The sequence below is a fragment of the Sipha flava genome, unplaced genomic scaffold (assembly GCF_003268045.1).
Source record: "Sipha flava isolate LNK unplaced genomic scaffold, YSA_version1 49_pilon_pilon, whole genome shotgun sequence".
Lineage (NCBI taxonomy): Eukaryota > Metazoa > Arthropoda > Insecta > Hemiptera > Aphididae > Sipha > Sipha flava.
The window spans coordinates 435,994-459,312 of record NW_020273360.1 but is presented as its reverse complement, the minus strand read 5'-3'; the positions used below and the strand labels follow the sequence as shown (position 1 = coordinate 459,312).

The window sequence follows — 23,319 nt, the reverse complement described above, 5'->3', positions numbered from 1 at the left end:
ACTTTTAATTTAATATTATTATTATTATTTAAATTGTTTTTATTTTTTTTTTAATTTTTTTTTTTATAAATTATACGTTACTGTTTCTCATTAGACAGCTACGGTTTAAAAACTTTAATTTCTACGGAAATCCCGCTAATAAATGACTATTGCAATATTAGAAAATTGACTAGATGTCAAATCCATTCAAATTGTATTCAAAACATTGATAAGCCAATAATATAATAATAATAATATTGTAATGTGTCAGAATATTAAGTCACTTTAAAAACTTGTTGTCAAATGATGTTAGAGATTTTTCCACATCAACAAAGTGGCGTAGAAATCAGGTAGCAGCCGTAACGTATGCCTCCGGCGGTGGCGTCCATGGAACACCTTGGTCCAGGTTTTGGCAGTCCTAACTTGCGCAATCCCTATTCGGCGTCTAGAACAAAGTTTCACGGTCCAAACACCTCATACGTAAATTCATCATCTACGTATTACACGAATAAATTTATATCTCAACCAGCAGTAGCCAACCTGCCACTGTGGACTGCTATATTTGATTATAAAGCCCAAGGTGAAGATGAGTTGAGCCTTAAACGAGGAGACATTGTAGAGGTGCTTTCAACTGATGTAAAAATATCTGGAGATGAAGGCTGGTGGACTGGTAAGCTCGGTGATAAGGTTGGCATATTCCCTGCAAATTTTGTCACTGAAAATAATATTTTGGAGAATGTGTCAACAGTAGTGGAAAATGCCCACATCACAGAAATCGGTTTTAGTGAACTTGAACTTGAAGAAGTAATTGGTGTTGGTGGTTTTGGAAAAGTTTATCGTGGTTATTGGAATAATAAAGAGGTTGCTGTTAAAGCAGCACGTCAAGATCCAGACGAAGATATTAGTGAAACATTAAAAAATGTCAAACAAGAGGCAAATTTATTTTGGTTATTAGACAATGAAAATATTGTGTCAATGTTGGGTGTTTGTTTAGAAATCCCAAATTTATGCTTAGTCATGGAGTACGCACGTGGAGGTTCACTTAATCGTGTACTGATGGGAAGAAAAATACGACCAGATGTGCTTGTTGATTGGGCCATTCAAATTGCTAGAGGAATGAATTATTTACATAATGGAGCACCAATATCATTGATTCATCGAGACTTAAAGTCATCAAATGGTAAGTTGAGATTATTTTTGTATTTTTTTTATAACAATAAAAAGTATACAGTAACACAACTTACATATTTGTTAGTTATAAAATCGTATATTGGCCTAAAAATAAAAAATTTTAAAACAAGTTCTTAAATTAGTTATAAATAATATTTTTAATTATGCTTTTATATAGCAATTGGTAAAATTATAAATGAAAGTTACTTTTTTGTTATTAATATTATCAAACAACATAATATTACAATTACATTGACATATTACATTATGTTTACTGTAAAAATAAAGTCTGTTTTTATATAAAATTTGAAATCGCAGCAGAAACATATTTACATTTATATATACTTTTAAAATATTTTTTAATTATTATGTAAATAATTAATTTTTGTAGTATAATCAGATATATTAGATCTTCATAACATAATCAAAATGTATTAGTATTGCAAACATTTCGATAATTGAAGTAATATTTCTACAATCAAAAAAATAGTAGTATCTATCCTAACCTATTTGAAAAATGTTGAATTATGTAAAAGATAAAATCAGAAAAATAATTTAATTTTATATAAGTTTTTTGTGTTTTAAGAAATTATTTCATTTATTTTATACACCTACAAATTATATTTATTCAAATATTTCCAAAAATACATTTCTAAGTTTGAAATCGTTTTTTATTTCATTTACATGGTATTAATTAGTTCAAAAAGTAAAGGAGTATTTCCATATATGTTTTTATGTTTCTATATAAATATTATATTATATTATAATAATATAATATAAGTATATGGTACATTACGTATTTATATATATATTGCCTTACATAAATATTATAATTTTATAATATACACCTATTAATATAATTTATAGTTTATAATTTTGAAATTATTTTATGTATTATTATTTTAATATAAAGATGTCCACAACGTCATAAGAAATTATTATTTAGAAAACTAGCCATTAATATGTTAATGAATTTTATGTTATGGAAATTATTCTAATGTTGGATAGATAGCCATAACTCTGTTGATTATATATATTTATTACAAATTATTTTTTGTAAATAATTTAATTTATATGCCTTATATAAAGTTTAATTCAGCCTGTAGTATATTTTATTTTCAGTAGAATTATAAAAAATAAAAATAAACAGTGTTAAAGAAGTTATGAAATTTTAATTGATTAACAAAACAATTATTTTCAATTATTCTGTTTAACATTACATAGTATATACATACATATTTAACATTTAGGTTGATAAAAAAAAAATTAAAAAAATCATATGAGTCTTCCGCTACATTTTTCTGATCCACAGTAACATACTAGTACTTTATTTTCCACACTTCCAACAGTATAGGAATAATTCCATGTCAATTCTGTTCCTGCCGCAATATAAGTCAATGCAAAGTATGCAACCCATGGAAATCTAAGATCATGAGAATCGACAAAAACATTCTGAACGAATATATTAGGATCACAAGAATGATTAAAATAACGACCTACATTTCCACTGAATTTAGCATCTAATATATAAGTACCACTGTAATCAAAGTATTTACGTAAAGATTCTTTTTGATTTCCAATTTTTTGTTTGATATTTAATTTAGATAATTGATGTTTACCATCTGTTTTTTTATTAGTATTTTGTATGTTTTGTCTTAAAGACATTTTTGATTCAATCGGAATTTTACTTTTAATCACTTGACCTGGATTGAATTCTTCCTCTTCAGAAGAAGAACTGCTCTTACTATCACTTTCTATATCTAATTGATCTGCATCAGTTTCATATCCTTCCTTAATCCCTTGAACTATTTCAATGTAATCCAATTCCGCTTGATATTCATCACCATACTTCATACCATGTATTTCAGCCTCTTTTTCTTTGTATACTGCGCCTATATATGTACAAACAAAACTGCCTTTTGGTATATCAACAAGAGTTCTTACTCCCCAACCTTTTTTTTCTGTTAAAAATATTTGTAATGTAGATGACAAAGGTTCTTGAACAACACGATTTAAACAAGTTTTCTTACATTTACAATATGCATTACATTCATAAATTCCAGTGTATACAGTTTCATATAGTCTTTTATAATTATAACCAATAATATTATCTTTATAGTTTATTGGAATTTTTTTTTGACATTCATATGTTAGTTGCCAACAGGAACATTTTGTTTTGTTTTCACAGTTATCAGTGCAATCACAACTACACAAGAATTTTGTATCTAAATTTAAATTTACACCCGGTTTAATTTCACGTTCTGTTATGTACTTCAAAGGTGGGGGGGACGTGTGATTTAAACAATTGACAGCACTAATTTGTTTAGATTCCATTTCGAAAGATATATCATCTATGTAATTAAAATATTCAGTTTCTTTATATAAAGCCAATGGATTTACAAAATAGTCAAAATTAAAAAAATCAATTGTCATAATATTTTTACCATATTCAACTGTTTTTAGATAGTTGTACATTTCTTTTTCATTCTTTATTATACGTCCACAAGGAGTTTTATAAACTACTTTGCTTGATTTTAAATTTTCATCTTGAATTATAGTTCTTTCAAAACCAAAATGTAATGGAATACTTAAAGTATTCATTGTTTTTGTTTTACTGTAATCATATTGAATCCATAACATACATAAGTGACTGCATTGATGTGCTTTATAAGGAAGTGGTTTTGGTCTGTCTGGGGGCAAATTAATAGTCTCTATAACACCAGAATTTGTTTGTTTTTTTGAAGAAAATTCATTTATAGAAATAATTTCTATAACATTTTTTTTACTTTTATGTTTATTAGGTTTAATTATTTTTTTTTCTTTCGCAGCATTTTCTAGTTTAATATATGGTCGATTTAATTTTTTGTAGACATTAACCATTGAAGTGGTTGGTTGCACATCATGTATATTTTTATTTAATTGATTATAAATTGGACCTAATCTATTAGAACCTCTATACAACCACTCTATATGTACTTCATTCTCTTGGTTAAAGAATTTTAGTTGAACTAATGAAGCATCTGTGTTTACCACTTTAGCTAAACTCCATTTAGAATTTAATTCTGCACGCACTAATTGTTTTTTATTAAAATTTACCATTATACGTTCTGGATATTTATTGAAATAAGCTTTGACAAATTCTTTAACATTTTCATGTACATCATCACTTATTATTTTTGACTGATAGCACAATAAGCGTATATCTTCATGGCAGACATATTGAGTGTATCCAACATCAAAGAATATCATATACCTATAATCAACAAAATTTACCTAGTTAGTTAAGTACATAATAATTGTTAAACTTAAAAATATTTCAACAAGTTTATTAGTAAAATATGTTTAAAATTTAAGTACAAACCTAAAATTATTTAAATATTTTGGTTTTTCTGCTATTACACCCACATAAAAATTATCTGTCAACTTAATATTCATATCTTGGAATTTAGCAATTACCCTGCTACCTATTGGATACTGTGTGTTACTTGTATTTATGTAAGCTAAATTTTTATTATTCAAAATTTTCTTGTTTCCATCATCATTGAATGAAATGTTAAAATATGTCTTACTGATTGGTGATTCTACAGTTGCCTCAAACCACGGTCGACACATTGAATATTTCATTGCATATACCTTATCTCCTGATCTTAGTGAACATCTTCTTGGTTGGCCTTTTGGTGGTAAATTTAGTGGTTTGATGGTTTTGTTTTTTATTACCACAACTGCATCATTATCTGTATCAATCTTGTCTGGGTTGTTATCTATAATATTTACTTCTTTTTCATAATGAAATTGACGACAGTTATTAAATTTGTATAAGTTGCAATGAAGTTTGCTTAAATCAATACTAATTTGTTTAATTAAACTATTTATTTGATTATTTGTTTCATTTATGTTGTGTTTTTCTGAATTTATAAAATTTTTACAATTTTGTAGTTGTAAGTCAACTGGATTTTTGATGAAGTCATACCAAACAGTTTTTATATAATTAGATAAATCATTTTCATGTATATCTTCACTTAATATCGATGTAGCAATGTTATCTTCTGTCTCTTCATCATCTGAATCTGACAACTCAATATATATGTGTCGGGCTGGAAATTCATTATTAAATATACATTCTTGGCTTTTCATTTGTTTTCCTAAACGATTAAAATGTTTTATACATATTTCTAAACAGATACTACACACTTTTTGATAGGGTTTGAAAGGAACATGATAATAATTGCATACGGATTGTTGAGCTGATAAAAACTTTTTACCAAATTTTGATTTGCACTGATAATTAATACATTTCTGCGCCATTATATTATTATTCACAAAATGAAAAATGTTAAACACCATTGAACACTGTTTATGAATTACCATCGATATCAATTATAAGATGTTATTACCACTGATAAAAAGAACACGGTTTTCAACGTATACTAAATAGCAGTGTGTCTCAACTTTGTAAATATTTCCAGAGTTAACTGCTAGGTTCGCTATACGTTCGAGCGAGCCATATCATAACTATATTGGTACTGGTTTGTTATAGCTCCGCTATGGCGAGTGAAAACTTAAGAGCCCCGCCACCCATATAACAATTATTATAAATATAAAAATGAGTTTATTTATTCATATTATGTTAAAAATTATGGTTTCTGTGATTCCCAAAATTCAGCTATATTTTTTAAGATGGTGTTAAACGGATCACTATTGTTCAGTTTCATAGGCGTGCGCAGACTTTATTCGCAGGTTATGCAATAAGAAATATAGGGCCCCTCACAAATAAATTTTCTAATCTTCCCTTAATTTATTTGCATTTTCTTTTAACGCATATAAGATTCAAGTCACAATCTAAGTTTTTGCATATATACTACGTAGCTTCTTTACTTCCCTTATAATCACATATAATTTTACAGTAGAATATTAAACAATGCACTGTAGAAATAAGTAGTTTGAAATTTGATTTATATTTATTAAAAAAAAATTTATTATTTATTTAAGATCAAGTATGTACTATATTGAATGCTTTTGAATAATTTTAACATATTTATAATATTGTTATTTTATGGAGAGTACTTAAAATCTAAAGTTCAAGTCTTCTTTTTATCGGCACACATGCTTTGAATTCATCTATTACATCTTCAATATTGATTTCTGATGCCATCTTTTGCTCGATAAATATTAAAATCAGTGAATCAAGACGTTCTAGTAACATAGTGTTTCTAAGTTTAGACTTTACAATAGACAATTTAGAAAAATCCCTCTCACACGAGCAGCTTGTCACAGGTATTGTTGCAAATTGTGTTAAAGCTTTATTGAAGTTTGAAAATATTATTTTCCGGTCGTTTTCTGATAACCAATTCAGCCATACTACAATTGTTTTAGTTGATAACCCTCTAATAGAAGTTCTATCAGACATATTTGTAATGAGCTTAATTTCAGACTCAAATGTAGTATTCAAATTAAATTTTTCCTTCAATATTGAAATATCATTACTGTTAAGCTTTAATTGATTTAAATTTCCTGTGGCGGTAATTAAATTTAAAGTTTCTTAACTTAATAATAAATATGGGCCCCTCCAGTGGCGTAGCCAGGATTTTTAAATGGGGGGGGGGGGGGGCTAACTACTTTTTTGGATAAGTAAGGTAAGAGAGGATATGAGAATTCAGCCTTACCCCCCTCACCATCTACCACCAAGTTTCTAAACGTAACTCAAGCATTTTAGAATAGTTTTAAAAATATTTATTAATATATAATTTATAATAATAATAATAATAATTTTAGTTTCAGTGTTCAGTCACTTGCTCCACTCTGACAGCTGCATCTTCTTAGGCGAATTTCTAGCAAATTCAGTTATTATTTCACTTTCATCGAATTGCTCTTTTTTATTTATATTAGCCATAGCTAACCCATTTAGTCTGTTTTCCGACATGGTGCTTCTTAAAAAAAATTTTAAGCGATTAAGTGCTGAAAACGTTCTTTCCGGAGTAAAAGAGGTAACTGGTAACGTGGCGAATAATTGTAAAAGTATTTTAATGTTAGGTCGAAGATTAGTGTGATGAGAGAGTGAATCAAGAGCAGAATTCGGTTTTGGAATAGTATTTTGACTCCATTGTTGCCTCCATATAAACAGGTTAGCTCTGATTGTAGATGAGGTATCATCATGGAGATCTTGGACATATATTTTAGCAGTTTTTATAATATTTTTATCGTCATACATATTTAAATTGGCCGGAATAAGTCCTTCAAGTGGCATAACATCAATAAGCCTTTGATTAAAACGAGCATCCATTGATTCTATTAAATAGTCAAGATACATTATACATATAAACACGGCCCATGGGGGGGGCTAAGCCCCCTTAGCCCCCCCCCCCTTGGCTACGCCACTGGGCCCCTCACATGAAGCCGCAGACTATGCAGCGGCATACCCTGCATACCCCGTGCGCACGCCTATGTTCAGTTTTGATCGCTACATAAATTCCGCCATGTAAGAGTAAAAAATTTCCGTCGAATCGGTATATCGGTTTATTATATTATATATAATTATATATATTATTAGGTACCTATCTAAAAGTAATGGTACGTATTTCCTTTTGAATTATAAACATTATTTTATATTTTCATTTACATTAATATACCTTTCATCGAATTGTTAGATTACTAACTATTTTATATTTATATTGTTATATGGGTGGCGGGACTATAACAAACCAATACCACTATATTATTATTATGATTAAAAATATAAATGTTAGTATTATAAACGATAAATTATAATTCTGTATTTCCTACAGAAACAAGGTTAAGTATAAATTGGCATTTGTTCAGTGTTAGCTTAGTTACTTTAAAAAAAATAATAAATCACTTTAATCGTTATTCATTACTTTAATGTAATTAATAAATAAAATAAAATTGTTATGAAATTAATTTAATTTTCATTAAAAAAATAACTACGTTGCTCTCAAGTTATAATTGAAAAAATAAAAATATATTAACTAGAATTCGCTTATGGTTTTATACAGTTTTAATATTGTTGACCAATGTTAATATTTTATAACGTTATAATAAAGAACATTTATCAGTATAATATTTTATCGATTTATTTTTAAACAGAATATGGTAACAATATATTTTTGCTGAAAAGTGTATTTCCATTACAGCGCACGAACGAATGTGTGAAACCGCATGTCAGTTTGATGATTGTTATATGATTTTTTTTCTATTTCTAAAATTTTAAATGAGCTTACTAAAGCTTTTACTGAAACTCTTAAAATTATAAATATTCTTTAAACTTTTCATGTAACAACTGCTTCCAATGAACGATTTTTTTCTTTCCTTAAATTAATTAAAACCTATCTACGCTTGATAATGGGAAATGATCGACTGAGTGATTTGATGGTTATAGCTGTTGACAGTGATATTACTGCAAAAATCAGTTTAGATGATGCAGTAGATGTATTTTCAAAAATGAAAAATAGAAGATATCCACTTACAGCTTAGATTAATTTAGGATTAAATTAACCTTGTTTAGGTAATGTTTATAAAATACAAAATTATACTTTGCAAAAATTTAAGTTGTATAATAATATAACTAATAAAATATGTACCTAAAGTATAAGTTAAAACGTATGAGCGAAACTCTACATTTCCCCCGGTGGTATAGGCTAGGAAAGGGCAAAAAACATCGATGTTTTTAAAACATTGATGTATTGGGTCGATATATCGATGTTTCAACTTAAATGATTTAATTTTGATTAAACGATTAAACATCGATGTTTATGTTCAAGATGTTCGAAATTAAATATCAATGTTTATGTTTGAAAAGTTAGAATTTTTTTTTTTTTTTTGTATTGTTTAGTATGCAGTATACAAAAATTGTTATACAGTTATAATCAGGGCTCGTAAGTTCATGCACTAAAAAACGCATAAATAAGCATGCGATAATGCACTAATATTTGATCAAATATACATTTAAAATCCTTAACTATGCACGAAAAAAAACGTTTAAGGATTTTTTAAAATAATAATCCATTTATATTTTTAAAAGTTATATTTTTTCTTGGGTTACATTTTATTAAAATTATAGTTAATGAACACACGTTGCGATGAAAATAGATAGATTACAATGGATGCGTCAATAAGAGGAGAGTGGTAATGGTGCGCAATAACATTGTTTTCGTGGTACTCCTTTTAACTTATAAAATTTAATGTCATTAAAAATTAAAATTATTGATGTGGCGACAATCAATAACGCGCGACGCTTATCGAATTATCTATATATTTCGAGAACATTCGAGACTAAATATATTAATCACTTATCATATCGAGATTGTTCAGGAATAATCAAGAAAGTTATCGCCTCTATATATACCGGGAGAGCTAGCCATATACAACAACAGTCGTTCAGTATCCGTCGCGTTATCGCTATAAGTATTATAACCGCCATCGACACGTCCACCATAACCATGTAAATTTTACAATTTAATGTACTATTATTATTATTATTTCCTTTTGTATCGACATTAATTACGTTACTATTTCTAATACACTTATACATTTTTATTTTTTTGTTTGTGAGCGTTGTAATTGTATACATTTTAAATCAATAAATTATTTTTCAAAAATAACTGTGTGTACCATTTACGAATTACCCACATTGATAAAATACTAACATTTTATAAACAAGTTCGGAAAAGTAAATAAGAAAGAATTTAAACATTTATTGATCTAATATTCTTTTGACTTTCACAAAAAACGATTTCGCTGAATTTACATAAAATAATATGCGCTAATAACATAAATAAAGTCAACTATATATGCCAAATATGCCAATACACACTAAACATGCAAAAACATGCTCTATTAAACTATAGATTTGTATTACAATTGTTATGAAACGGATTTTTATCTCAATATATTTTCTGATGTAGCAAAGAAAACATGCAAATGCATGAACTTACGAGACCTGATTATAAGTATTTAATATGGTATTTTAACTCTTAAATTTATTATTTAAACAAGTAAATAATACAAGGTACAAGTAATAAGGTGTGCAACAGATGGCAGCACTAGAGGGGAAAAAAAAATTGTCGATGTTTTTAAACTTTGATGTTCTTAAACATCGATAGTTTTTCACCGATACATCGAATACATCGATATTTTAAAAATTAATGTATCGATTTGTCGAATATCGATGTTCAAACAATTTTGCCCATCTCTAGTATAGCCGGTCAAAAATGTTGCCCCCCCTATCAAAAACTGAAATGACGCCACTGGACTATACTATTGTTATCAAATAAAAAAAACGTTATCGTACATTGTGTTTTTTTATCAAATACGGGTCTTGTAGTTATGATACTATTTTTTAAATATTAAGGAAGAAGGATTACATCGTAGAAACATTAATTTATTTGTATGATAATGAAATATCAAATAAAATTCGATATTGGAATTGAAAACTAAATGAGTTGCAAGATTAAATTATAACTACAGGCTACACTTCATTTTTTCATCCTTTAATCGTGTGGTGTTGAAAAAATTATGTTTTAACATTTTTTGGAAAATACATGTACCATTTAAACCATAACCTAGATTTTAGATTTGATTATCTGCCCTTTAATTGATCTCTAAATCTCTATTCTTCGTGTTCATTTTCTTATCCTTCCAAGACTAAATAATTTTCTTGATTATTGATAATATGTCGCCATATCTATTTTAATTATGCACATAAAATTCTCATGTTAGAGAATATTTAGAGTGTGTTAGCACTCATATATTGTTTTCGCACGCATAACTTCATCGATAAATTCTCGGTTGTTGATATGTCCTTCATCCAGAAATAGATTTTTAATATAAATTATTTCTTTATATTTCCATAATACTTTATTATTACTTATTACTTATTAGTTTATTACTTATTTATTAATATCAGAATGTTTCACAAATGTGTTGTTTGGTTGGTTTTAAAACTAGAATCCAGAACTAAAATTAGGGGAAAGAGTTTAATTTATTATATTTATTTATTATACTCATTGTTATTATCATCATTAGTTGGTTTATAGTAAATCACTATTTATAGAACTTGAAATTCAAGTATTTTTTTTATTTGGATTTTAATATTGGTTTTAATTTTTTCCTTATTCAATTTTCGATTCGAACATAGGATTTAATTATTTTGATTTCGAATTCAAATACAATTTCAGTTTTAACCACTTTTCAAAGTTCTGATTACATATTTTAAGAAACTGGATATTCTATGATTATTTCTATGAACAAGTGGTTACATATGAGAAAAATATTTACTATTTATATAATATGTTAGAAGTAAATGTTTTGAATATTTGTACTGCGAAAAAATTAGTTTGTAAAGTAAATTTAAAAGTGGGGTAGAATTATATACTTTTGCATTTGTATATTAAAAAAAATTCTATTAAGAACATTATATGGATTTTTAATATAATTCCCACAAATTCAATTATAGGTATTTAAATGAATAAGAATATTTTTATTACTGAAATAAAAATAAAGTAATTTCTTTGTTCATTTTCTAGATTTTTATTGTAAAATATGATTTTTTTATTTATGGAATACATTTGTATTTTTATATAAATGTGTTATTATTATAGAATGTAAACTTTAAGTCTGTATGATAATTAGTTGTCTGTCCATGACTGCATATGGTTTCTAGAAGACTTGAATACAATTTCAAAACAATACCTATTTGTATTTGTAATATTCTTGTATATGTTTTATTATAGCTTAAAATATGCAATACTTATTTTTTTAAAAAATTTTATTTACAGTACTATTAAATGAACCTATTGAAAACAATGATCTACAATTCAAAACATTAAAAATCACTGATTTTGGTCTTGCTAGAGAAGTATACAAAACAACTAGAATGTCAGCAGCAGGAACATATGCTTGGATGGCTCCAGAGGTTATAAAACAATCAACATTCTCAAAAGCTAGTGATGTTTGGAGGTTTGAACAGATAATAGTTAAAATTTATTAATCTAATTATAAATAAACATCATGTTTAAATCTAAAGCTATTGAATCAAAATATTTGAGTTAATAATTAATATTTTTATTGAATTCTGTGGTGTGAAGATGGTATTGATTTAAACAATTATTTTTTTCAAGTCATTGTAAATATTGCTAATTTATTAAGGATGACAATAAATATGACATTCATCTGATTCATTAGATCCTTTATCATTCGGTTAATAAATATAAAAAAAAATGATATTATTATAATCTACAGACTATTTGTTATATACATAATATATTTATCAATTTAAATGAGTATATTTTTCATAGCTGGTATATTATTTTAGATTTCAAGTGAATGAAGGATTATAGTTATAGGTTTTACTGTAAACATTTTTCGAGTAATAAATCTGTATTTAAATTTATATTCAGAAATTATTGTTAATATCCAAAACTAGACAATGTTGATGATACTCGAAGAAATTGTCCTCAATTGTCTAATATATACAATATAAAGGAAAAACCAAAAAAAACTTTGTTACCATGATTAGAATGTTGTCCAGAAACTTTGTGTGAGGTTATGTTATAATAATTATAAGCATGCGTATAGAAATTAGATAAACCAAATTTATATGTATTTTTTTTATTGCTTATATTTTTGTCTAAAAAAAAACAATTAAAAATCATATTATTTCATATTAAAATTAGTTGATTTTAGTTTTATGTAATGTTGTTAACTATTTTACCTAGTATTACTAATTTGATAATTTGATATATATATATATATATATATATATATTTTTATTAAATGTGAAAGTGTAAAATTTGAACACTTACCGAAAATTATTCCCACAAATAGTTATGATTTTTTAGAAATTATCAATATAATTTTACAATTTTATAAAGATATAACTAAATCGTCAAAGTTTGAACTATATTTTGGTGTTATAGTTATGGTGTATTACTATGGGAATTACTTACTGGACAAACACCATACAAAGGTATTGATTCATTAGCTGTAGCTTATGGAGTTGCCGCAAATAAACTTACTTTGCCAATACCATCAACTTGTCCGCAGCCATTTAAAGAACTTATGGAAGGTATTCATGAGTACATTTTCATACCAAAAATACAACAATTCATCAATAAACTACAGTATTAACTAATTTATTTATTTAGCTTGTTGGTATTCTGATTCTCATATGAGGCCAAGTTTTGATGACATATTGACATCATTGGATGAGATTGTACATTCTGCTTTTACTCAAACCCCTCATGAATCTTTTCATACCTTGCAAGATGTTTGGAAAATAGAAATTGAACAAGTACTCGAAGGACTAAGGTTAAAAGAAAAAGTAAGATAGTCATGTTTAGTTACATATCAGATTTTGTTATTTAATTTTAAAATTAAATCCATAATATTTTTTGAAATGCATCCTTAAGGCTTTTAGTTCTAAAGAAGAAGTAAGTAAAAGTATATTGGATATCAAATCTATTCTTAGGACTATGTTTTGTATTGTAGGAATTGAGATGTCGTGAAGAAGAATTAAGTCGTGCTCAGTTACAACAACAAATCGCTGAGAAACATTTAAAACAAAGAGAACGTGATCTAGAAGCGCGTGAGATGGAACTGCTCAAATGGGAATTGAATATTATAATGCAACAACAACAAGCTTCACCAGCAATACCAACTCCCAATAAACGACGTGGACATTTTAAGAAATCTAACATTTTGAAAATGTTAAAAAAAGAACCAAACCAATTGCCCATCAGTTCTCCGTCTGGTAATTTTATATTATTTTATTCCAAAGTTCTTAAACTTCAGTGGCTAAGTTTATTTAAATTTTATAGATTTTCGACATACAATAACTGTACAACACACTGGTGACAGAAAAAATCGTGATGCATCTGGTCCAAACAGTCCACCTGGTTCCCCAAATATTCCTAGACTGAGAGCTATTGCACGTGAGTATACTAATTTAGAAGTTTGCATTTCTATAATTTTATGATACTAATATTGTTAGTATTTTGAAATTAAATATGGCTATGTCTGTATTATATGAAGTTAGTTTTTTCTATAGTAAACTCTTGAAATATTAATTTAGTGTTTTTTGGTAATCTCATTTGATAGTAAATATCTTGGTACCTATAAATTATTTGATTATTTGATTTATTTTTATATATTATTATTTGATTTATTTATTAAAATGTACCAAATTGCAGTGTTTTGAAACGCTTATTCTTCTCTGCTATTAGCTATTATAATATTTATTTATTTATGATTAATAACCCTTTTGTGTGAGCAATATCAGGTTTACATTTTTAAGTATTTTACAATAAGAACTAATAATAATGTTAGAAAGTTATTAATTTATTTTATAATTATTATTAACTTATATTTTATAGTAATTAATTCACTTGTTAAATTTTAAAATTAATTGCGGTTTAATATAATATACAAGTATTAAATATGATATCTTTATACATTTTTTTTAATTTAAGATATATTGTAATCGTTATATTTTTTATATACTATATTTTTTTGTGTATTTTTTTTCTATTTAGATTTATTTATTGTTTTTTACTATTTATTTTCAAATAAACAATACATAATTTTAATTTTTATATTTAAAAAAAATGCATTAACTAATTAAATTAATTTTTTAGATTTATGTAGACATTAATGTTACCTCAAAGAATTATGTTTAAGTATTGTACTATTGCAGGGAAGCTGAATTTATGCAAATGAAGGTATTATGCATTGTTAGCATTTAACTTAAATGTTCAAAAACATGACTTAGTAACTGATAATATGAGAGCAGTTTTTGAATTTTCTACTACTGACGATTAGTCTGAAAAGAAATTTTTGAATTTGAAGAATAATATATACATGTAGTTATAGTAGAAAAATAACATTGATTTAGTAACAAGGTATGCTTATTTAATTCCTTGACTGTTTGTCACTCTTTTTCGTTGTTTTGTGAATAAGGTGTTGGTCAGTTCAATATTTTGTGTAGGATTAATTTAAGAGGTTTTTGCAGTACCCAACATTTTACTGTAAAAACCTGCTTTTGAAAACATCAAATGTCCAATATAACTTAAGACTAGTTAGTCATAGATATACAATAATATTGATATCAAAATAAACTTCAGAAGTTCTACTTATAATTTTTGAAATAGATTTATTCATAATAATTTTATTTATGCTTAAAAATAATAAAAAAAAATGTTTTTAAAAAATTATATAAAATAGTGAAATTAAGTTATCAAAAGACTATTCAAAAATTTTAATATAAAAATGTAATAGTAAAACTTCACAAGATTATTTTGAAATCAAATTCATATTTCTATGACTTATGAAGTTTGAGTACTATTGAGTTATTGCATATAGTTAAAGTATGTTTTAATACTAAAAAATGCTAATTTGTTACCATTGTGTGATGCTTCAGGGTTCTAAAAGAATATTTATATCACTAACGATCACATTACCAGTGCTTCACCATAGGACAAAACTGGTTTTTCTATTACAGCTGCAAACTTAATAACTTAATTAAAATAATATTAAATAATATTAATAACTTAATAAAACAATAATGTTAAAAAAATTTAATTATATTTAATCTTATATTTTCATTATCTCGATTTCCAAGATTTCATAGATTTACCGTATATTATTGGATATATTGTATATTTTTAAATTGGCGGTTTTTAGAATTTTTCTGGGGGAGTCCTTTGATATTATCTTATAATATGCCAAGATACAAATATGTTTAACACATTAATAATTGATTACTTAAAATTTAACTCTTAGATTAACAAAAAAACTTATAGAATTTTAAACCCTTAACGAATAATATATAACAGCCATGCAAAGTTTTATTTTGTGTTGTATAAATGTATTAATAGTCAGGTCTTCCAACTTTAGAAAATGCTATGTACAAATGTTCATATGAGAAACAGTTATTCTAACCTTATGAAAAAAAAATTGTTAAATTATTTAAATGATACGCTATAAAACTGTTATTTATAGATACAATCCACCTTCTCTCTCCCTTCAAACATACAAAATAAAAAATTAAGCAACTTAAATTTAATTATTAATAACTGAATTAACTTCGGAGAGTATTAAGAATAACTTTACAAAAAAAAAAAAAAAATTGGAAAAATTTTAAATAGTATCATTACAAAATTGAAACAACAAAGGTCTGTTTTTTTTTTTTTATATATATATATAAGGATAAGGATTATAGAATCATTTGTAAATATTATTATTGTTATTATTTTTTATTTTTTATTTATAACTCAGCTACTACTAATAATTAGCACTTGATTAAATTAATTAAAAACATTTTTTTTCTTCTTTAAAATATAACAATGTGTGTTGATTTAAAAATTTAGTTTAGTTTAGAAAGTAAAAACTACATACGGACGAAGCTGGGTAATTCAGCTAGTAACAATTTATTACTGAAACTTTTGAAATAATAGTTGGTGTAATTATAATAATTAATATAATCGCTCCCAAGCTTGTGTAACTTCGTTGTGGTAATAACATTTTTACTGTAACTTGGCCTCTTAATCTGAGTTTGACAGATATTTATCCAAAAAAATATTAAAAAATATTTACTTTTAGTCTCTTCAAACATTTTTGAAATATTATAGTTATCTTAAAAATAATTTTAAAAAATATTGGTGGTTCTGTAGCAAAAATGTATGTTATTTGTTCAACTGTTTTTTTTTACATATTTTATAAAAATAAAATTATTCAATTTGAAACTCAATATTACATATATAATATATATATATATATTATTTATTACATTTTTTTTGTTGTAGTATGGTTTTCTTGTAAATTCAATAAAAAAAAAAAAGTTCAAAGAATTAAAATTTATATATTTGTATATTATGTATGGCTTTATTCTTATGTGTAAATTATTTCAGTGCCAGCAGACGGAGTTAAAGGCAAAACATGGGGCCCAAGCACATGCCATCAACGTGAACGTGTTCAGATAATTCGTGGAAGCCCATCTTATCCATCATCGCCAGCCACTACATCTTTCAGGGGATGGTCTAGATCAGCACCTAATCTGGAAAAACACCACTCATCGGTTTGCTCAAATTTTGCAGCTTTACAAGAAATAGGTATCCGTGACCAGGACAATGATGAAGCTGAGACCATAAGTCTATAATTTTTCTTTTTGCATCCCTTACATACTATAATAACCTTTTAACCCCTTTACAAAAATCATTTCTCGGTGGTGGAATAGATAAAAATAAAAGAAAAAAGCAATAAAATAAATATATTATCAAAAACTAAATGGTTTTGGTTCTAAGGTCTTTATATATACATATATATATATATATTTAAGAATTGTTATTAGTTTGTTACAAATTTATTATTTTTATTTCAAAATGAAGCTTTTAATATTTTGTGCTTGAAGCACTGCTTGACTGTTGAATTGTTTATTTAAATATTTTTAATTTCATTTATTTTGAAGTTAAAAAAAATACACATTCCAGTTTGCACATCACAAAAATGTATTTTGTATATCTTTAGACTTAGGCCAATGGCTGTTATTATTATTATTATTATTATTTAATATTTTTATTATTACTTATTATTATTATAATTATTATTTTACTTTGTACCTATTTCCCAAATTATTAGGCACGTACGTAAAAAAAAAAAATTGCTCCCATTTATTAGAGTTGTTTATTTTTAATCATATACTTGTAGTGAATTTTTTTTTATTAGTTTTAAGAATTTTTTTTGACATTTTTTCAAAATTTATCATTAGTAAGTTTTATAAATCATTATTTAGATTATTTTTGTGTATAATAATTATACTGGGAATATGCAGAATGAATGAATAAACAAAATGTTTAGTGATATTAACTAGTTTTGAAAAAAAATTATTTCAAGTTTTCGCAAAAATGTACTAATTGATAATATTATGACTGATACAGTAAGTTTCTATATACTTATATATATTTATATATATATATATACACAGTAAGTATAAATTACCGTTTGTTACTATTTGTTATTGATATTTTAACTGTTTAGCTTTATTTTATATAGCATCAAAGTAATTTGATTCATTGGTTTCGCGCAATAGTTTAAAATATTCTCTGTAGATGATTGTGCATGTTTCATTTCGTTGATAATTAGTCGCTACAATTGGTAAGCATGTTTATTTAATTTATAACATATTTATATATATATATATATATTTATTTATACTTACATTTATTTAATTTTCTAATAAATATTTAAATGAAATAATTTTCTCCGAGTAAACACTTCCCTCTGTAAAACTTATAAATTCGTATTATTAAATTTTTCCAATTAAAATAACTAACCATGTAATATCTTTAAAATACATAATAATTTTCCTATATTATTTGGACTCTCTTAGGCCTTATAATTAGTAATCAAATCATATAATATTTTTTGATCCATATAACATAATGAGATAAGATCAATAAACTTTTATTTTCCGCTTCTCGGAAAGATAAACTTAACTTACCTCAATATTTTTTAACTCACTCTTTCTCTTATTTCATCGCGACTAATCCAGCTTATAACAAAATCTATTAATAATATTATATAAGTGACGCCATTTTGTGTATAATAATAATTATAATGTTTATTTCATTTTTCATTAACCACTCGAACGACTTCCGATATAATAATGGTTTTTTTCTGTTATGATTTATCCAAGATTATGGTGGTCCTCCGATGTCCGCTGATTTTTGGCCAAACGACGATGAACGACCGAAATCCTTGAACAAGACCACATGTGATAGTAGTGGAGATTGCAGCTATTCCACTCAAGGCGGATTGTTAGCGGCGGCGCCGCCAAGCGTTTCGTCGAAATCATCATCTTCATCGGTAGGAGCTTCCAGAACTACTGCGGTCGAGAGTGTCTTACACATGGCCGCGTCCATGTTGGCCGGTCTCGTGTTAGGTGTGGATATTAAGAGGTGTTCGTACGGGTAAAAACTCAAATTTAATGAACTTTTTTCATTTTATTTCCAAACCGTAATTACATTTTTTTTTGTTTTGTAATCCAGCCGCGGCGTGCCTTTTGAAGTGGGCGATGAATCGATTGGTCATCACCTTCACCAGCAGAATTTTTCGAGTCACTGTAATTATACGTATACTTCAACACGTGTAGCGTTTTATTTATGATTTTCTGTAGATCGCCTCATAAATTTGTTAATTAATGCGCTAAACCTCATAATTTATGTGTTCAATTTGATTGATTAATTTATTTTTTCAGCCAATAAACACAATACTTATCACGGCCCACCGAAACACTTTCGCACGCCCCTGATGCAAGGTTTGGACGCCAAACCTTTACGATTCACCGATAGTCCACAACACCGTTTGAGCCGATCACGGAGAAAAACCAGGCCATCACCTCGAAGGAAGTCGAGTAGTGCTTGTAACAATGACAAAAATGACGTGAGTTATGATTTGGTTAAATCCATTTTCGTTATCAACGGTTTCACAGGAAAATGTATATACGAACATAAAACGAAATATTCAACCGGAATTATTCTTAATTTTCGAATGAAAATTATTTTTTGTTCTTAACATATTATTTTAATTGATAGATTTTTAAATCATTATTGTTATATAATTCTGTATATCCGACGTATTTTAGATACAAATATTAAAATTAAAATATTACTTCAGCTTATACTCAAATTCTCAAATTTTAAATTAAATATGGTTTAGGGTAAGTGGCATAGGTTATTTTTCATTAAAAAGAAGCTTCAACCCATTGAGATAGAAATCGCAGCTTGAAACACTTTTTTTCCCTTAGTTAAAATATTATGTTTCGGCCTTAAAAATAGTCATCTTTATATTTCAGAGAAATAATTGAGTGATTCAAGGCACAACTTTTACCACTGAGCCTTGTGGCTTCTATGTATAAATTCTCGTATGATGAAAATTTTACAATTATAGAATTTGCGTTTATGTTGAGGAGGGGGTAATACCCACATATACTAAATATAAATAATGACAGGTTCACGATAAAATATTTATTTTAACAACATTTATTCTTTAACAAGAAAAACATATTGACTTAGTCGCTAAAATCATATTGGCTTCCTCTAAATATCCTTGCATTCGCTGGTTTTTTTTTAATTTTATAAATACGTATTCGGTTTTGTAATTGATTTCAATATAAAAATAACAGGAAATTTGTTATATAAAAGATCATTATTTATTTTACGTTGTTATTATAGCATTTTTATGGTACCACGTCGAGCGACTATTACAAGCAAAGTGACTTTTCATCTCATACTGGTAAATAATTATACGTCGAAGTATCTATATGATGTAATAATCACATAATGGACTTTTCGTAGGATATCGACAACTATCCAGTGACCGAGAATACCGTCAATTGTCAAGCGACAGAGGATATCGTCAACTGTCCAGCGACCGAGGATATCGTCAGTTGTCCAGCGACCGAGGAGGAGATAGTGGCTATGATTATGAAAATAGAGCATTGTACGCGTACGACAATCCCAGCGCTAACAGTGATGTCATCTGTAGCGCAGGTAGTTCACCTTCCTTCAGCAGGATTCGGTACCAATGCGGGGGTGGTAATCCTACATTTTCTATGGATCCTGCAGAAACATCGTCGTATTTTCTGCAGCAACAAATGAATACTGAAACGGACAAGTCTTCATTGTCTCTTCCGTATCTCAGACGAGCCAGAGACTTTACCACTTATTTTTCACAAGACCATAATCCAACAATGCAAGAAGTTCTAAAGCGACCAACTACCTTAGAAGTAAGTGTTAACCAGGGCTTATTCTAAGGATTTTTAGCTACAATCCAAACACACTGAAAAGTTTGTTTTATGAAATGTATTTGAATTATAATACTTAACCCCTCCCCAAATAAATTGTACATTGATATTTTAGAATTTTGATCATCTCGTGGTAAAATATTAAAAAAAATACAGATCTTTTACCACTATTTAAATTTAAATTTCATAGATTAATCAATCATCGAAGTAGCAAAGATTGTAAACTTACATAATTATTACTTATTAGGTACTAGGTTGGGTTTATAAATTACACAAATTTCAAATACTTAGTAGAAATTTAATCATTCTACAAGGAAAATTATATTTTTATAAGGTGCCCATATTCATAAAGTCCACTGCCCTTTTGATTTTTCCTACTACCCAATTTGGATTGTACTGCCCATTAGAATAATATCTGGTGTTAACAGTTGTCAAATTATATATATACTGACTTGTGTTCTGGTTTAAATATAATTTTTGATGATAGCCTGGTACACCGTCGAGATTGCGGTCCAGTTTGAAAAAATCTGTGTACTGCAGTCGACAAACTGCAGTTGGCTCATCGAGTCCTAGTGCAGGTAAATTTATATTTAAAATGCATATTTTTGTTATACTTTGTTTGAATTTTAATTATTATTTTTATTATTATCATTGTAATAAATTGCAATACCGTTAAATAGTATCGCCAACCAATCCGACTCCACCAGACAGTTTAACCAGTGATGATAGTAGTTACATGTCAGCCAGGGATAGTTCAATAACATCTACATCCACAGCTCGAGTTCGGTTTTCACCTATAACATTATTGGACTTGCCTACCCATGGCCAACACCAAGATTCTACTGTACCTCTACAGGCATCATCTTCCAGACGATCATCATCTGTCACAGAATTCATATCGTAGTATTTTGAGCCTTGAATTTTATAATATTTATATATTGTAATCCAGTCAGTATTTACCCATATGTTTTTTAATATATAATATATTTATACATATATTCTTTTATATAGTTCAGTCACAATGTGAAATGTGTCAAGAAATTTTATATTCTTCTTTTTATTATTTTATATATTTTATTATTAAGTTTTTAATACATAGACAATGTTTATGATTGAACGCAAAATCTATTTTCATGTGATAAAACTAGTTAATATAATTATTTTATAATTTAAAACTTATTTTTTTATATAAACAATAAACAATCGATATACCTAAGTAAAAATGTATAACATACATACAGTATTTGGTTTATAATATTTAATAATTAGTAAGGTTTATAGAATTTACCTTGCCTTTGCTAATTTCCAAACTTTATATTTGTTTATTATTATTATTATTATAACTCAAGAGATGTAATAATAAATTGTATTTTTAATGATTTATATCATTTGGAATAGTTTATTTGTGTTAAAGATTTTTTATGAGTATTTTGAAAAATATATAATGAACAGTAGCTGCTACAAATTTGCATGTTAGTTATAAATACTTAAACATAGATTTAAAAAAACAAAAATAAATAACGAAAATAATAGTTACTAAAAGTTTTTATAATGAAAATAATCATGAAATCTAAGAATTATAGTATTTTCGGCCTAGTTGTTTAGAATGAATATAGGTGATTTTAGGCAAATTCTGTGATTGTTTTTTCGTTGATATTACCTATAACTTTTTTACTAACCTAGGTCATTCAGTAAATATTTTCCACAAGATATTCCAGTTTATCATATTAGTCTAAATTAATTTTATATTTTGATGATAATCAACAATTTTTGTTCTTTGTATAAATTTATCGATATCAGTGTACTGTAGTAATCTATAAAAAACAAAACTGTGTCTTGAACCATGAATGAATACATACGGCGGCCGACCGAATTTCATTTATTTTTGCACTTTTCCCACTTCAAAAAATGATCGAAATTTTCCGAGTCGTAGGAACTTTTCGGAGTCGTCGTTTAAAGAATATCTGGTTGTCCACACGACCAGTGAATGGATGAAGAAGTACTCTCGACATACTGGAACGTACCTAGTCATTTCGATGCATGATCCGTATGCATCCGTCTCACGGTGCAGTGATTCTTTTTTCCTACAGTATTATGAACGTATTGTTTCGTCGTAGTGTTTGCAATAAAAATCATACATCTACGTGTGCGGGACAAATCTATTACACTCATTCTTATGTAGATAGGTTTTGTTGAAATAGATTATTGTTCTTTTCATATTATTAAAATAATATATACGAAAAATATGTTGTATCTTAAAATATTCATGTGTGACAATAATTATTTTAAATTTAAATATTTTTTGATGTACGAATACAAATCAATTGACAAATCATATAACTTTGCTAAAAATAGTTTGC

The 23,319-nt window shown here is 26.8% G+C and overlaps 2 protein-coding genes across 4 annotated transcripts; one reads left to right on the top strand and one right to left on the bottom strand.

Moving 5' to 3' along the window:
- Positions 1-18: 18 nt before the first annotated feature.
- On the top strand, positions 19-22,071 carry LOC112690328 (mitogen-activated protein kinase kinase kinase 10). 3 transcript variants are annotated; one of them, XM_025564316.1, is made up of 15 exons: positions 20-1,159; positions 11,940-12,120; positions 13,080-13,228; positions 13,308-13,483; positions 13,572-13,592; positions 13,651-13,912; positions 13,980-14,093; positions 17,067-17,267; positions 18,851-19,124; positions 19,203-19,276; positions 19,412-19,596; positions 20,388-20,448; positions 20,511-20,941; positions 21,447-21,537; positions 21,640-22,067. In XM_025564316.1, exons 1-15 carry the CDS (start codon positions 346-348, stop codon positions 21,861-21,863), a joined length of 3,258 nt encoding a protein of 1,085 aa, XP_025420101.1. In that variant the 5' UTR covers positions 20-345; the 3' UTR covers positions 21,864-22,067. The 3 variants fall into 3 exon arrangements, with proteins under 3 accessions (XP_025420103.1, XP_025420101.1, XP_025420102.1); XM_025564318.1 differs by lacking the exon at positions 17,067-17,267 and having other exon boundaries at positions 19-1,159; positions 21,640-22,071; XM_025564317.1 differs by lacking the exon at positions 13,572-13,592 and having other exon boundaries at positions 21,640-22,065.
- LOC112690329 (histone-lysine N-methyltransferase eggless) lies at positions 2,364-5,773 on the bottom strand. Its single transcript, XM_025564319.1, has 2 exons — positions 4,511-5,773; positions 2,364-4,402 (listed from the first exon to the last, which is right to left on the bottom strand). The coding sequence occupies exons 1-2, from the start codon at positions 5,515-5,517 to the stop codon at positions 2,425-2,427; spliced, it is 2,985 nt and encodes a 994-aa protein (XP_025420104.1). The 5' UTR covers positions 5,518-5,773; the 3' UTR covers positions 2,364-2,424.
- Positions 22,072-23,319: the final 1,248 nt, after the last annotated feature.

What these genes read in the sequence shown, in the direction of transcription:
- LOC112690329 (XM_025564319.1), bottom strand. Translation starts at nt 5,517, where the DNA reads ATGGTAATTCATAAACAGTGTTCAATGGTGTTTAACATTTTTCATTTT. An exon ending in AAATATTTAAATAATTTTAG is followed by an intron (nt 4,403 to 4,510) that starts GTTTGTACTTAA and finishes TGTTGATTATAG; the next exon opens with GTATATGATATTCTTTGATG.
- LOC112690328 (XM_025564316.1), top strand. Translation starts at nt 346, where the DNA reads ATGCCTCCGGCGGTGGCGTCCATGGAACACCTTGGTCCAGGTTTTGGC. An exon ending in ATTTAAAGAACTTATGGAAG is followed by an intron (nt 13,229 to 13,307) that starts GTATTCATGAGT and finishes TTATTTATTTAG; the next exon opens with CTTGTTGGTATTCTGATTCT. An exon ending in TGACTTTTCATCTCATACTG is followed by an intron (nt 20,449 to 20,510) that starts GTAAATAATTAT and finishes GACTTTTCGTAG; the next exon opens with GATATCGACAACTATCCAGT.